The sequence below is a fragment of the Sapajus apella genome, unplaced genomic scaffold, assembly GCF_009761245.1.
Source record: "Sapajus apella isolate SASKATOON/1434 unplaced genomic scaffold, GSC_monkey_1.0 scaffold24, whole genome shotgun sequence".
In the NCBI taxonomy this organism is placed as follows: domain Eukaryota; kingdom Metazoa; phylum Chordata; class Mammalia; order Primates; family Cebidae; genus Sapajus; species Sapajus apella.
The window spans coordinates 21,306,718-21,324,587 of record NW_022436964.1 but is presented as its reverse complement, the minus strand read 5'-3'; the positions used below and the strand labels follow the sequence as shown (position 1 = coordinate 21,324,587).

At 33.4% G+C, this 17,870-nt stretch overlaps 1 protein-coding gene across 5 annotated transcripts in view; it reads right to left on the bottom strand.

The window, feature by feature from the left end:
• JAK2 (Janus kinase 2) overlaps positions 1–17,870 on the bottom strand; it is a 115,088-nt gene that overhangs the window by 29,392 nt on the left and 67,826 nt on the right. For 3 of the 5 annotated variants that reach the window (XM_032291054.1, XM_032291053.1, XM_032291055.1), the window contains 7 exons: positions 16,078–16,399; positions 15,196–15,315; positions 7,947–8,104; positions 6,249–6,360; positions 4,180–4,366; positions 3,060–3,187; positions 494–628 (listed from right to left, as the gene is read on the bottom strand). In XM_032291054.1, the coding sequence (XP_032146945.1) occupies positions 494–628; positions 3,060–3,187; positions 4,180–4,366; positions 6,249–6,360; positions 7,947–8,104; positions 15,196–15,315; positions 16,078–16,399 (1,162 nt within the window). The remainder of the gene's footprint in view (positions 1–493; positions 629–3,059; positions 3,188–4,179; positions 4,367–6,248; positions 6,361–7,946; positions 8,105–15,195; positions 15,316–16,077; positions 16,400–17,870) is intronic. The other 2 variants (XM_032291056.1, XM_032291057.1) reach the window with 1 other exon arrangement.

Sequence of the window (17,870 nt, the reverse complement as noted above, 5' to 3'; positions counted from 1 at the left end):
TCACACTTTTTTAAAAAAATAAATGAAATTATAGAAGAACCTCTGTGTAAACCATAAAGAAAGCTCTGCAGAGCCAAGTTTGAAAATCCAGGGCCACAGTATATGCAGACATGTAATAATACTCCAAACATAATGCTAAATATAATTTGTTTGGAATTAAGTTATTATTATTTTATTGTACTTTAGGTTCTGGGGTACATGTGCAGAACATGCAGGGTTGTTGCATAGGTGCATACATAACCAGGTGGTTTGCTGCCTCCATTCCCCCTTCATCTACATCCAGCATTTTTCCCCCACGTTATCATTTTTTAAACAATTACATAATTTAAAAACCCTGTAATTCTGTAGCCCCACAAGAATATATCCTCAGAAAAGTCCTTGACATATTTAAAAATTACAATTTTGGAAAGCTACATATGAGTACATTGTATACATATGAGAGCACATCTTTAAACAGCATAAACTACATGAATTACATAAAGAACATACACACCTCTGAATAGTTTCTATGTGCTTTATCCAGAACTTTTAAAAGAACTTCTGTTTCATGCAGTTGGCCATAGTCTCCTACTTCTCTTCGTATGCCTTTAAAAATCTTTGTAAAAGTGCCTTGGCCAAGGCTTTCATTCTTCAAGAGAAAAACGTAAGAGAAAAGAATGAGTAAAGATGGAGAAAGAGGTCGGAACAAGAAAATATGTTCAATGAGGAAGAATTTTTTTAACCCATAAGCAAGTATTTCCCTTACAATCTAAACCCAGATTTGAGACTCCAAATTAATTCTTTTATTCTGCTTCCTTAATTAGTAATGAGAAAGAAAACAAGGATTGATGAATTCAGTGTATTTTGACTCTACCCGGTTTTGAAATTTCCTGAATGGACTATAATTGTCACTTTAAAAAAAATGGAGTCATTGTTTACCTACATTTGCTTACATGAGAATCATTTGTTTGCCTTTCCTACTAATACAACAGAGTGTGGTCTATAGAGGCAGAATATCTGACTTTTTCTTATTATCACTTACTAGTTCTATGACCTTGTACAGGCTGTTTTATCTCTGTGCTACAGCTGTCTTGGTTTCTTCATGTGAAAAATGAGAATAGTAATTATTTTTTCCATAGGATTGTTATGAACAGTAAGTGAATAAATACATAAAAATACTTAGTACAGTCATGACACATAGTAAATGTGCATTAAGTGTTAGCTATTACCAATAGTACCAGTATTTCTTGCATATCTTTATAAAGTAATTGTTGAAAGCCTACACTCTGAAGTAAGGCTGCCTTTGTTCAAATCCAAGCTCTGCTATTTATTAGTTTTTCAATATTAGTCAAGTTACCTGGCCACTCTGTTTCCTATTACTCACATGAGGATTCTTGTCTTTATCATTCTGGCTAATTCTGTTGTTTCCTTATAGAGCTCAGATATCAGCTGGTCTTTCTCATAATGCCTTCCATGTTCCTTAATCCTCTTTCATATGTTCCATTTCTTTCTCCCTAACTGCTGCATTGTTAATAATTTCTTCAGATCTATCTTGCAATTCACTAATTCTTGCTTCAGCTGTAATTTCCTTTTCAACCTGTATATTGTTTTAATGTCAATGAGCATATTTATAATTTCTATGCTTTTTTCCCTGAAATCTTTTTTGTTTGTTAAAACAATGTCTTATTTCTCCACGTTTTCAATTCCTTTTCTATCTTTAAACATTCATATGTATTTTAGAGTCTGTATCTGAAAATTCTGACAGAAAGTTACTGGACTTCTAATTTTGATGTTGATCAGTCTGCTGACTCTTACTTAATCCTGCAATCCTGCATTACTTCTTTGTACATTTCTAAATTTTCTATTAAAAGCTCATGTTTGGAATGGTTTTATCTGTGGAAATCATGGGTTGCCTACTTTAAGAGTATATGGTTCCAAAAAGATTTTTTATTTGTTTCTTTCAAGAACCACACAATATTAGGAGAGTACTACTTTTAATGTAGAGTTTCCCAGTCTATGTAGGTAGTATAATGAAGCCCAAATTCAAAAGCTCATGATGACAAATTCTTATGAAAGAATCCTTTTCCTCACTAGAAGCCCAATTAAAAGTGATGACATTGCTTTTCTTCTCTGCTTGCCCGTGAGTGAATTTTTCACATTGTGTATGTTGTTTTGCTGAGGATGTATTTACTTAATAGTCCTGGTTTTATTCAGGGATAGTCTCACTTTTAACTCCTGGCCTTGCACAAGTCTGAGACATGGCCCTTTTAAATCTTAACCCCCTTGATAAGTGTGGCTAATTACCAACCCTAATCAGCTGGCAGCCAAATTATCAGATCTTAGGTACTACAGTTGACCCTTAAACAACATGGGATTGAGGTGCACGGCTCCATTTATATGTGAATTTTTTTTTTTCAGTAAACGCAGTGGGCCCTCTGTACTGGCAAGGCAGTTCTGCATCTGCAAAGAAACCCAGATGGAAAATACAGTATTTCTGCACTCCAGCCTGGGAGATAGGGCAAGTGCCCCCTCTAAAAAAAATAAATAAATAATTAAAGAAAATATTTAGTTATTTTAAAAAAGAAATACAGTGTTCATGGGATGCAAAACCTACATATATGGAGGGCTAACTTCTCATATCCACAGGTTCCATAGGGCCAAAATAGAGGACTTAAGTATGCTCAGACTTTGGTATCCAAGCGTAATCCTGGAACCAATCCCTCAAGGCCACTGAGAGATGGCTGGATTTTGTTCTAATTTTTAATCCCTTGAATTCCCCTTTCTTGAGAACTTCAGAGTTAAGATATAAATTTTTGTGGATTTTTAATTTTTAATTTAAGATTTGTGAAGAATCATTTTTAAATTTCCAAAAAGAAATTTTAAATTCCATTCTTAGGATAATTAATTTTGCTCAGTTCTAACATGAAATTTGTATATTTTTCCTAAGAAAAATACTTAAATCACAACTAAATTTGTATACATTATAACAAAATGTTCCAAATGTCACCTGAATGTAAATCAAGAAAACAGATGTTGTTTAAAAAGGGCAAAAAAGATAGTATCAGTATCTAATGACTTACAAATATCAAATCTTCATTTCTAATTTTGTGAAACACCATTTGGTTCACGTTATTATGCCTCTGTAATGTCGGTGAGATTGGGACATCCGAAACACCATTCATTCTGAAGACTAGAAGGTTTGATTTATCTGAAAAAATAAAATACATATATATCATGTCAAAATACATTGAAAATAAAAGAGTAAAATGAAATGTGTTCTATATATAAGAAATGCTTAACTGCTCATTTTTTATAACAAGATTATTTTAAAGGTTAACTCATTGAACTTTGATGTCTTATTCTTACTTAACGCATTCAAAATTATGATCACTTCTTTAATTAATGTAATTTGAATTTTGATGTATTCCTGCCAGTTATTTCATTAATTCAAAATTATAGTCACTTCTTTAACTCATATCATTTTTCAGGAATTTTAATAACTTTTAATAATAAGTCTCATTATTTCAAGGGATTTCCAACTTTACTATATTTTAAAAATACAGAAATTGTGGCTCATGCCTGTAATTCCAGCACTTTGGGAGGCCAATGCAGGCGGATCATGAGGTCAAGAGATTGAGACCATCCTGGCCAACATGGTGAAACCCCGTCTCTATTAATAAAATACAAAAATTAGCTGGGCATGGTGGTGCGCGCCTATAGTCCCAGCTACTCTGGAGACTGAGGCAGGAGAATTGCTTGAATCCAGGAGGCGGAGGTTGCAGCGAGCCGAAATCGCACCACTGCACTCCAGCCTGGCACCTGGCAGCAGAGCGAGACTCTGTCTCAAAAAAACACAAAAACAAAAAACAAAATCCTCAAAGAATATGAAAATTTCTACTTAAAACAACATGAGAATTTAGTAGTGAGGTCTTCCAGCTCAATAAATAAGTGACATTATACCACACAATTATTATCCTTAAAATCTTATTTTAGAATAATTGAACTTCAAGTCACTACTAGACCACTGAAACCAAAGTAAACAATCTTATTTGATTGATGCTTGTACAAGAGAATAAGATAAAATTGACTTTTAGAGCTGCTTCTTTCATATAACCTTTTAAATCAGTGTACTGAAGATACTTCACACCACATACACAATCCATGACCAGTAATTTTAAAATAACTGGAAAATTATTTTACCTTTTGGCTTTGGGGGACAGCATTTTGTAAACTGGAAAATTATATTGTCTGAGCGAACAGTTTCCATCTGGTAACAATTCAAAAGATCTTTAAGGCTACTGAAGTTCTTCTTTGTCCCACTGAGGTTGTACTCTTCATTCTCATTTTTTGTAATCAAACAGTGTTTATATTCAATGACATTTTCTCGCTGTATAAGTTTAATTATAAAGAAAGGGAAGGAAATCACAATGGACATCATAGTGATTATTCTGACAAAAGGCTATCACAAGAACAAGCAATAGAATAAACATTTGAACCATGAATCCTGATGCAGTGTCGGTATAGTGATAGAAGTACTTGGTTCCTCAAAAGGGCAATTCACAATTTCTCAGCCTGTCAAAGTGGTTTAAAAGTTGATTTTATGAAAAAGCATGTAAGAAGGAAATGATAATTAATAACAATAATACCACTGTTAATAGTTTTCCATCATTTGTAAGATAAAGCCTAAAATGAATGTAGCAATATAGAGCTTTCCATGAGTTGGTTTCTACCTCCATCTCCAATCTCAGCTCCTGCCACTGCCAACTTACATACAACCTATTTTCCAGCCATGTTAGATGACTTAAATCATTTTAAGCAACTGCTATGCTGCTTCATGCCTTGATAACCCCTCATGCTATCTGTCTGCCTAAGAATGTATACCCACTTTTTCTGAGCAATGAACCTTTATTCAATCATCAAAACTCAGTTCAAGTACCACTTTTTCTATGAGGTCCTCTCTAATGCTCACCTTACTGCACAAGCAAAGGTGAACATCCAGCCATTTCACTGCACCACCATTGTACTTGTATAATTATCTTTAACAAATCATTTTTAATATTTTGCAGTTTTAAAATATTTGTCTTATGTACTATATTATGAACTTGTTCAACTATTTTTAAGGTGCATTTTATAAACACATTCATTCTACTTAGAAACATTTATATAAAATCTACCATTACCTCAAGGTCAGTCAAGTCCTTCCTATGCCAAATGACCTTTCTTAAAAATTGTAAACCTGTTTGTTACTGTCAGTATTTGCCTATGCTAGACAATTACAATGTTCAGTTTAGAATTTTTTTGTATACTTTAAAATTTTTGTTTCTCCAGTAGGTAAGTTTCTTTAAAGTAGGGCTATAGCATAAACTCTCTAATACATAGCCCACATTAGCCTTGGCACACACAGTGAACATAAAATATATATAGAGATATTTTGAATTGATAACTTGAATATAATATATTATTATCTGTTACAGTAAGAAGATACCTTGAAATTAGGAGAGATTACCAGTTTTACACAAAGGTAAGGTGATGGAGTAACCTACCTTCTGTAATTAATCTACCCTCTATATATGCTAAATTAAGTTCTATTTTAGGAAAATTTAAATAACTGAATAATAAAATTCTTACTTTCTCTTTTCTTAAAAATCAAGATAAATTTGAAAGCTGCTATAAAGTTTCTTAGGATTTATACCATGAAATTGCTTTGTAAGTGATAGTAAATAATCATAAATGAGATCCAAGATGATCTGTATTGACAGTGGGGTTTCATTGCAGTTTTACCTTCAAAACATACATTGTAGACCAATATTCTTAATATTAGAAAATCACTAGTTAAAAGTATTTTAATGTTTCTGTTTCTTTGTTATTGCCCTATTTTTCTCTAATTCTGTAACCACTGTTAACAGACAGAAAATTTGCTTCCAATTTATTTTGTTCTACATGATAAGGTAAAGATTTCCAGTTTTCAAAAAAAAAAAAAAAAAATCAAGACACTTGATGAAATACCTTTTGACACACTGGTAACACCAAAACATCAGAAAATAAAATAAATGTAAAATAAAAAGACATTATAAATTTTTTTTATATAAACCCTGGGAATTACATCTTATTTGTGCAGAATCTCTGAGGTAAATAAAGCATTAGTACACTAGTTATCATATCCAAAGCTATAATTCTGAGTATTAAAAAGGAAATATGGTAAATCAATATGGAGAGGAAATTAAATGAACTAAATAAAGTGTTACCACTAATAAATGTGACATACTAACCTCGACAGCAAAAGTCAGAAAATATTTATTAAAGTCCTTAGGACTGCATCGAAGTACATACAGTCCAGTCTGATTGCCTGCTTTCTTCAGTTTACTGATGGCAAAGTCCATTCTAAAGGTAAAGAAGAAGCAATCTGAATGATAATATAGCAAGAACCATAATATTATGACCAAATGTCATCTAAAAAAAAATCAAAAGTCAAATCTAAAACTGTCAGAATTGTCTCCTCTACTTTATATGTTTAGCAATAATCTTTCAATGGAAAAAAATCAAAGTACCAAGCTATTTTGCAGTAAGTTCAAACCACTACAAGGGGCAATCATATAGCTTTAAAAACCAGTGAAAGGTATTATAAGACAAAATCACAAAGAACAATCTGCTCATTTGATTTTTCTGCCTGCTGATTTCAACATTAGTATTTTTTTTAACTATACTCACTCTCAGAAAACTTCAATTAACTATACAGATAATATATCAGAAAATACTTACATCTCTTCTACCATAGCAGTTACTAACATAAAAATCTGAATGCATGATTTTACTAACTAGTATGATAACAAATTCTAAGAGAAGACTAATGGCAACTGGCAAAGACTACTGATTTTTAAAATTTGTGATGTTTTCTGAAGCTGCACACATCTTGAAAGAAAAGCAAAATATAATCTATAGAAAAGCAATAATCATTTTGGTTTCACTTATCACCTTATTTCTAACATACAAACCAATGTTTGCACATAGTAGGTACTCAGTAAATATAAGAATGTTTGAATGAATTGATGGATACATGAATAAAGGCAAGGAGTGCAGCTTTTTCATAGCAACCATATTCATTACTAAATAAATATTAAGCATAGACTAAAGCAAGTTTTTATATTACCCAAGATATATTTTCTCAAATATTTAGGGGTAGGTTAAATGCAAGGAACATAATATGCTCACGATCCCAGATTTTCTCTCTGTTCAAGTTATTCAAATCTGTTATCAACATAAAGCACATCCTAACTGAGAGATCATTAGGACTTAAGCCAAACAGATGTTATGCATGATAGCTGGCTTTACCCAGTATTAAAGTAAGGATCTACAACTGTGTGGGCCAATATGATAGTTACTAGCCACATGTCGCTACTTAAATGTAAAGAAATTTAAATTAAATTAAAATTCAGTTCCATGGTTGCACTAGCCACATCTCAAATACGAAACAGCCACATGTGGCTAGTGGCTACTGTGTTAAACAGCACAGATACAGAATATTTTCATCATTGCACGAAGTTCTACATAGCACTATTCTAGAAACGTGGATATAATATACATCTTGTGTTTGTACCTTTCAGTATAAAGAGTTGGACTATCCAAAAAAGAGAATTTTCAAATTTTGCACTGACTCCTTTGCAATATTTTTAAATTAATAAAACATAAATTGGAGGTATTTTTTAGTAACATTCAAGAGTGAATTAATCACACACAGGCATGATTAACAAATGTTAAACTTTTACCATTTATAAAAATATTATAGATTGGGATATAGATGGTAAATTATACACTAAATAATACTAATTACTATGTAATCTGATTGCAAATAGCCTTTTGTTTAAAAAAAACTTGTCAAACTATTTTTTTCCTAAACGTACATGTATCACTCTGTTATATTAACTTTTCTTTGTAAATATATCATTTACTTTTAAGTCTATATTACTTACGAAATTGGGCCATGACAGTTGCTTTGTATATTTTCAAGCACCGTTGGAGGTGCTACTTCTTTACAGAGGTAATGATGTGCATCTGCAGTTAATCTATAATAGCCATCAATTAATGACACGAAAGACAAAGCTTCCCTTAATGAGCTAAGTTCAATTTCCTAATCAGAGAAAAGAAAAAGAAACGACATCTTTCAGAAAATCAACCGCATGTTAAATATTGAAAATTTTCTTCATTTCATGTTTTTAGAGTAATTCTCCTAAATAAAATTTCTTCTAAATTGTTTACATGTCTTTTATGGCTCAGTCTGATATTTAATTCTTATGTATGATATTTAACATCCTCCTAAATACAATCATACCTTCCCAGTTACAGTTCACTCTGTATCCATCATTTTACTTTATTTTCCAATATCCTTCTTAGACTAACATACTAGTTACCTCAGCTAGAAATCTATGTAATATGATATAAAAGTTGGCATTAGAAATATTGACATTTTTAAATGCCAATTTTTTTCTTTTTTCTTTCTTTTTTTTTTTTTGAGACAGAGTCTTGCTCCATTGCCCAGGCTGAAGTTCACTGGCCTACTCTTGGCTCACTGCAACTTCCACCTCCCAAGCTCAAGCGATCCTCCCACCTCACCCTTATGAGTAGCTAGGATTTACAGGCATGTGCCACCATGCCCAGCTAATTTTTCTATTCTTAGTAAAGACAAGGTTTCACCATGTTGGCCGGGCTGGTCTCCAACTCCTGACCTCAAGTGATCCACTTACCTCGGCCTCCCAAAATGCTGGGATTACAGGTGTGAGCCACTGCATCAGCCTTATATACACTTACATACCAATTATATACTGCTAAAGTATTGATGCGACAAACTAGAATGTTAGGATATGTAGCTATGCTGTGTTTCCCCCTGCCCAGAGTCAGAATCTTGCTCTGTCACCCAGGCTGGAGTGCAGTGGCGTGATCTTGGCTCACTTCAACTTCTGCCTCCCAAGTTAAAACAATTTTTCTGCCTCAGCTGCCCGGGTAGCTGGGATTGCAGGCACACACCAAGAAGTCCAGCTAATTTATATATTTTTAGTAGAGACGGGGTTTCACTATGCTGGCTGGGCTGATCTCAAAGTCCTGACCTCATGATCCACCAGGCTTGGACTCCCAAAGTGCTGGGATTACAGATGTGAGCCACCATGCCCTGCCTGATTGTATCTTAACACATATGTGAACAAATAATCAGTCTAAAATGCAGTATGTTACTTAAATGGGAAAAGATATATACACACATAAAAATACTTTCATTTTTACATACAAAAAGTCAATTATATAATGAAAAAAAGCCCCATTTATAACAAAAATACAATATCAAGAATTAACAAAATTATTATTAGAAAAACTTTAAAACACTCTTGTAAGATGAAACTTTTTATTTTAATATATAGAAGATTAATCATGTTCTTGGTAAGAAAATTCAGTATCATAAAAATGTAAAAATCCTCTCTGAAGTAATTTTCTAATTTGTCTTAATCACAATAAAAATACCACTAGATACCAGAGGCTGTACCTACAAAAACAGGGCAAACATGAGATTTAGAAAATCAGATCCCATATAAAAGAGATAAAAAGATAGTTACCAGGATAAGAAAGGAATGACCAGAAATTACAGCTGTACAAAATAATAGCTGTACCTAGAGAGCTTCCAGTCCAGACTATCAAGTAAGATGCTGTGATCAAGGAGGTACTTCTCCATAAAAGTAAAAATGCTATAATATTTGACAGGTTTGCTTATGTGAAATACTGTATTAAGAAGTACACTACAGAGTTCTTGTAGAAAATGGAAATAAAGCTAGATACAAAGGAAAAACCATAAGGCAATAATTAGCTCCTGGAAAAAGTTACATAAGAATGAAAATGTGATCACAACATATTTCTTGGCCCAGCAATGAACAAAATTTCATAATCAAAGGGAACACAGAATAGGGTCCTAAACCAAAAATTATAATAACGAGACAACATGTTTGAACTATAACAGGTATTTAGTTAACACAACTAGCCAAAAAAAAAAATAATAATAACTAGGTACTATAAAAGATATCCTAAACAAAATTAAAAGACTTGGAGATTACAAACATTTACAACAAAGGATTATACACAACACATACTGTGAGAATAAAACCTATAAAACAATTAAAAAGAAAACTAGTCAAAGGATATGAAAAGGCAGTTGACAGAAGAATAAATATTAAAGCTGACCTATAAACACATGAGGTATTGCTCAATATCAGGTTCTAATTAAGGAAGTGAAATACAACAGGATGGCACTGTTTTACCCATTGATTTGGCAGAAAAATTAAAAGATTGATAATATCCAATGTTGGCAAAGGGTACTAGAAGAGAGGTGTACAGATACATTGGAAACACCATTTGAGAAGTACTTTAATAGTCTATCAAAGTTGTAAATATTCACGCCCTTTGAACTAGCAGTTCACTAACTGGTATCTCTCCTAGTGATATACAGGCACATTTTGTTTTACTGCACTTCCCCTTATTGCTCTTCCCACATATGGCATTTTTTTCATATAAATTGAAGGTTTCTGACAAACTTACGTGGAGCAAGCACAAGTCTATCGGTGCCATTCTTCCAATAGCATATGCTTACTTCCTGTCTGTGTTACATTTTGGTAATTTTCACAAAATTTGAACTTATTATTATTATACATATTATTGTGATCTGTGATCAATGACCTTTGACGTAACTATTGTACAGATGTCCCTCAGAATACAAGGGGGATTAGTTACAGGACCCCTGCATATACCAAAATCTGACCATATTCAAGTCCTGCAGTCAGTCCTGCAGAACTCCCATATACAAAGTGTCAACCCTATGTATATACAGGTTTTGCATCCTGTGACTACTATATTTTCCATCCATGTTTGGCTTAAAAAAAAAACTGCAAATAATTGCACCCACACAGTTCAAACCTGTGATGTCCAAGGGTCAACTGTAATTGTTTTGGGATGCCACATGCTGGGCCTATATAAGATGGTGAACTAAAGTGATAAATTTGTATATTTTCTGACAGCTCCATCAAATGGCTATTTCGCTTTCTTTTTCCCTCTCCTCAGGCCTCCCTATTCCCTCAGACACAACTATAATGAAACTAGGCCAATTAATAATCCCACAGTGGCCTGTAAGTATTCAAGTGAAAGGAAGATTCACCCGTCTCTCACTTTAAATCAAAAGCTAGACATGATTAAGCTTAGTGAGAAAGGCATGTTGAAAGCCAAGGCAGGCTGAAAACTAGGTCTCTTGCACTAAAAAGGCAAGTTATGAATGCAAAGGTAAAGTCCTTGAAGGAAACTGAAAGTGCTACTCCTGTGACCACATAAATTATAGGAAAGTCAAACAGCCTTATTGATGATACAGAGAAAGTTTGAGTGGTCTGGATAGATCAAACCAGCCACAACATTCCCTTAAGCCAAAGCCTAATCTAAAGCAAGACCCTAATGCTCTTCAATTCTGTGAAGACTGAGAGAGGTGAGGAAGCTGCAGAAGAAAAGTTGGAAGCTACCAGAGGTTGGTTCATGAGATCTAAGACAAGAAGCCATGTCCACAGCCTAAGTGCAAGGTAAAGTGTGGAAGCTACCACAAGCTATCCAGAAGATCTAGCAAGGGTCACTGATAAAGATGGTGACACTAACAAGATTTTCAAATGTAAACAAAACAGCCTTCTATTGGAACAATATGACATCTAGGACTTCCACAGCTAGAGAGGAGAAATTAGTGCTTGGCTTCAAAGCTTCCAAGGACAGGCTAACTCTCTTGCCAAGGGCTAATGTAATGCCACTGGTGACTTGAAATTCAAACCAGTCCTCATTTACCATTCCAAAAGTCCTAGGGCTCTGCGAATTATATTAAGTCTACCCTGCCTGTGCTCTATAATTGGAACAAGGCTTGGATGACAGCACATCTGTCATCTGTTGTTTATAGCATGGTTTAATTTTTTTTTTTTTTTTGAGATGGAGTCTCACCCTGTCACCCAGGCTGGAGTGCAGTGGCATGATCTCAGCTCACTACAACTTCCAACTCCCGGGTTCAAGCAATTCTCCAGCCTCAGCCACCCAAGTAGCTGGAATTACGGCTCGTACCATCATGCCTGGCTAATTTTTTGTATCTTTAGTAGAGACAGGGTTTCACCATGGTGGCCAGGCTGGTCTGAAACTCCTGACCCCATGGATCCACCTGCCTCAGCCTCCCAAAGTGCTCAGATAACAGGCATGAGCCACCACGCCTGGCCCAGTTTACTATATTAAGCCCATTGTTGAAATCTGCTCAGCAAAAAAAGAGCTCTGACAGAGATGTAAAAGGATATTCATGTTATTTCCATGCCTGCTGACACAGCATTCATTCTGTAGCCCATGGATCAAAAAGCAATTTCAACTTTCAAGTCTTATTATCTAAAAAATACATTCTGTAAGGCTAAGCTGCCATAGATAGTGTTTCCTCTGATGGACCTAGGTAAATGGAAAAACTTATGGTAAGGACTCACCATTCTTGATGCCAGGAAGAACACTAGTGATTCACAGAAGAAGATCAATGTGTTAACATTATCAGAAATTTAGAAGAAGTTGATTCCAACCCTCATGGATAACTTTGAGGGGTTCAAGACTTCAGTGGAGAAAGTCACGAGGATGTGGTAGAAATAGCAAGAGAACTAGAATTAGAAGTAGAGCTGAAGATGTGATTGAATTGCTACAATCTCAAGATAAAACCTGGACAAATGAGGAGTTGCTTCTTATGCAAGAGTAAAAAAAAAATGGTTTCTTGAGATGGAATCTAGTCCTGGTGAAGATGCTGTGCATGTTGTTGAAATGACAACAAAGGATTTAGAACAGTTTAGTAGATAGAGCAGTGGCAGGGTTTGGGAGGACTGACTCATTTTGAAAGAAATTCTACTGTAAGTAAAATGCTACCAAACACCATCATCATCATATGCTACGGAGACATCTTTCCCGAAAGGAAGAGTCTACTGATGCAGTAAATTTCGTTGTTACCTTATTTTAAGAAATTGCTTCAGCCACCTCCAACGTTAACCAACCATCAACCTGATCAGTCAGCAGCATCAACATCAAAGTAATACTCTCACAAGCAGAAAGATTATAACTCTGAAGGCTCAAATTATCATTAGCATTTTTTAGCAATAAAGTGTTTTAACTTAATTTTTAAGATATAATGCCGTTGCATATTACTCACAATAGTAAAAAATTAAAAAGCGACCTGAATATTCATTGATGGATAAATGAATAAACAAATGTGATATATACACAACAGAATACATGTATATATTAAAAACGAGGGAAACTCTGATACATGCTATAATACAAATGAACCTTGAGTACATTATGCTAAGTGAAACAAGCCTGTCACAAAAAGACAGTATTGTTTGATTCCACTTATATGAGGTATCTAGAGTAGTCAAATTCATAGAATAAAGTAGAATGGTCGTTGCAAGGAGTGGGAAGAGAGGGAAATGGTGAGTTGTTATTAAATGGGTGTAGACTTCAATTTTGCCAGATAAAAGAGTTCTGGAAATTGGATGCACAATAATGTGAATATACTTAACACTACTAAAGTGTACACTTAAAAATGAGTAAGATGCTAAATTTTATATTATATATATTTTATATTTTACCAAAATTAGAAATAAACTCCAGAATGAAGAGGTTACTAACACAGAATAGACTGTGAAAATGCAATAATAAGCAAAAATTGTATTTCCTATATCCATACATAATTTGGTGAGGAAAATATACAGAGAAAAAGTTACTAATCTTAATAAACAGAAAAAGCATAACATATCATGAATAAAATTCAGCAAGAAACATGATGTATCAATATAAATAAAATGATCCCCAATAATTTCTGAAAAACATAATACTTGGGTACAAGGAAAAATACAGTGTATCCCTAGAACAGAAAACTTAATATGAGAAAGAAATGTCAATTCTTCTCTATTTGTTACACAATTCCAACAAATTGTCAGTATAGTATTTTTAAGGAGCCTTATGAATAGTCAGCAAAGAAGGTAGTGTCACACTTAAGGGCTTAGGTTTTCAAATCATATATTTGAATTTAAATAGCCCTACTACTTGACCAACACTGTGCCCTTGGAAAGTTACTTAACTTTTCTGTATTGCAGACTTAAAAATTAAGCCAAGTCCAAATACAATCCCATAGAGAAGTTCATTAGATTAACCACAGGATGTTCACATTAGGATCAGTAAACTATCCCAGAAACATTTATTACAGATCTACAATGGGGTTGATAATTAATAATTCCTTTCATGTGTCCATAAAATATTTATCAAGCTTTTTCTAAACTAGGCCCTGAACACTGTGTAAGGTGCAGGGGGTACAAACACAGATAAAAACATGATCCTTCAAGAGGCTTACAGTCTACTAAGCAGTAGATAACGCTATCATATTTTTATCTAAGAACAGAAAACTAGGCTGAATAAAGTGAGCTGCAAGTTAGTTACAATTTTGGCAATATAACCCTGGAACAGTCAGATAGGTAAGCCATATATATACTTAAGATAAATAGACAAATAACATTAATATGATTAGTTCAAGCCAGAAAGGGTCAAGAAGCATCTGAGTTAAAAAGAAGACAGAGCCAGATAAATAAGAAACTTAAGAGCAAAGCACAAAATAATTCATTTCTTCCCTTTACATTAAAGTAAATTAGATTCCTGAAGCTATTTAAAGAAAGAGAAAGGGTTAATCTTTTAGCATCAACCATGTCTTACAGCTTGGGTGGGGCTGACCTGGGATTGGTTTACATTTTGTTATATAAATTCCAGACAGTATTGTTTTACTTTTCTCCTTTAATTAGGCAGTATAACTAGCACACACACATCCCTGTTGATAAAATATTTTAGTCAGGGGTGAGCGTTACATCAGGGAACTAGTATAATCTAGAGATGGGGGAAAAAGTAACTGGTGCTTTGCTAATCATAAATATGAGTTTAAAAAGTACTGTATAGTACAAGAAACTCTGTAGGAAAATGCTGATAGTAATACAAAAAGCTAGATGTTATCAAAAAGCATACTGAATGGATGTTTATGTTTAGAGTTATATTTAACTACAATCAAAGTTCCTATAAGAAAATAATTTTGGTACTAAGATTCTAAAATACATGTTTCTGAGAACTGTAAAATGAAACCATTAATCAATCATAAAGCAAACTTACCAGATTTTTACCATCTTGCTTATGGATAGTCACAACTCTGCTTTCATTTGAACCCTCTTGGTTTGCTTGCTTAATACTGACATCAATAATATTAGGAAAATCACAATACAACTGTAAATCCTATAATTAAAAGCAGGTAGAATTTATAGAGCCATTTTAAAACAATACTTATGAAGAAGACAACATTCTTTCAAATTATTTAAAATAAAAAAGGTATTGATAACAATAGATAATTATTAAATGTGATTTCCTCTCTCAATCTAACCCTAAGACTATGCTGCATCTTGCTTGACTTAAACATGAGAGCACTAAATGATGCCAGGAATCTAAAATGTGCTATGGCACTCTTCAATTCAATTAACATTAGTAGAAACCACTGCCAGAATTGGAAATGTGACTACCAAAGATGAAAAATAAAAAAACAAATCCCTCTAAATCTCTAGTAACAATCTATGAACAACACAGATATTAACAAACTTAAAACTTGCAATGCGAACCTTAAAAAATTTAATTAACAGGTGTACATCATAAAATCAATTAATATTAATATTTTCTAATTAATGATTTTTATAATTATGCCTTCTACTACCATTAATAGTGAAAGAAAGGCAAAAGACCTTTAAAATCACTCTAGAATTTGATACCTTTCTGAAACCATAATATAGCCATTGCTAATTATTTTGTCCTAAAAAGTTAAATGAAAAAACCATTTATGAATAGCAAAAGAAATATATGACCTTGATGGCTTCACACTATTAAAAACTTCTACTTCTATCAAATGGGAGAAATGTAAGACCATGTTGCAAATGATTAAAATTACTTTGTTTTTATTTCCATTCTACTTAAAATAACAAAAAATGAGAACATATCATTAAGGATTACCTGTTCTGTCAGTGTCTCACTTTCTTTATGTTTCCCTCTTGACCACTGAATTCCACCGTTTCCAGTTATTATAATGGTTGCAAAAATCTCCTCACCTGAAGGACCACTTCCAGGTTCTTTTACTTCAAATTTCTCTGTGTAGAAGGCAGACTGCAGAGTTTCCAGATTTATAAGATACTTAAGTTTCAAGTTTCTGGCAGTGGCTTTGCATTGGCTGAACTGCTGAATAAATCTGCGAAATCTGTACCTTATTCGCTTCCTTGTCAAAATGTGATAATCTTGGATCTTTGCTCGAATACATTTTGGTAAGAATGTCTTGTAGCTAGGGATAAAGAGCACACACAGGAAAAACAAAACAAAAATTGGAAGATAAATCTAAAAGCTGAAAGAGAAGTTACCACCTTTTTCCATGATTAAGTAGGCATTACAACACAGTGGTCAAGAGGAATAAGTTGACATAACCTCCATCCACAAAGTATAAAACTTTAATATTTTATTTGATGATATAAATATATCTACACATTCTCTTTAAGTTATCATCAGTGTTTACAATAGAAGACGTTAATCTTCTTCCCCTAATGAATCCTCAGTCTAGTTAATAATAGAGTCTCTAAAAGTTCATTTTCTCTACTTCATATACCAGAGCTAATGGTTTATAAGATAATATTTTTGGCACATATTGTGCTGTGCTGCAAATATTTCCTATGATGTACTCCCAAGTATACCTGCATTTTGGAAATTGTTACATTTTGTTGGAAGCTATTTTCATTATGCAAACATACATACATATACATATATATATATATATATATATATATATATAAATTATTTTGTTAAGCCAGCTTCAACTCCTAATAATTCCTTTGTGATCAAAACAATTCCATTTAGAAATGTTCTGACTTTTCTGTACATTCATCTCTAAGTACAATATTCTAAAGAAGGTAGATAATTTATTTCTCTGCTTCTAAATAACATATTACTTCTAAAGTACAATTAAATAATTTTCCATGCCTTAATATATGCTAATCTTTCTTCTAATCACCCATCTCCATCTAGTTACTCATTCTCCAAGGCTCAGCTCAAGCATCATCAAATCCAGGAAACCTTTCTGGTCCTCATTCTATGACATATTAGATGTGGAATCCACAGACACAAAGGGCTTGCTGAATTAATGTTTTTCCCATCTAAAATTAATATCTCTTAATCCCACATTTCCCTCGAGCCACAGCCTATCTGGCCTCTTTTTGAAAAAATGTACATAGCCATTTCCATTTTCTTGCTTTCCATCTATCCCTCAACTCATTCCAATGTAGCTTCTGTTCCATCATTTCAAGAGAAACTGCTCTTGCTAAAACCAAGAAAGATATATCCATGTTGTTAAACCCACATTTCCACATGGCACAAGAAACAAAAGAAAAATTGGGCAAATTAGACTACTTCAAAATTAAAACTTTTGTGCTACAAATGATACCTTCAGGAAAGTAAAATAACAATACACAGAATGGGAAGAAATACTTGCAAATCATAAATATGATTGTATGTGGAGACTTGTATCCAGAATATAAAAAGAATTTTTTAAACTCAGTAAGACAAATATGAGCAATGAATTCAAATAGACAGTTCTCTAAAGAAGACACACAGATAGCCAGAAGTACATGAGAAGATGCTAAACATCAGTAGTCATTAGAGAAATGAACATCAAAACTAGAATGAGATAGCACTTTCACCTACTAGGAGGGGTAAAATAAAGACAGAAACAAGTGCTGAAAGAGTTGGAACTCTTGATGCACTGC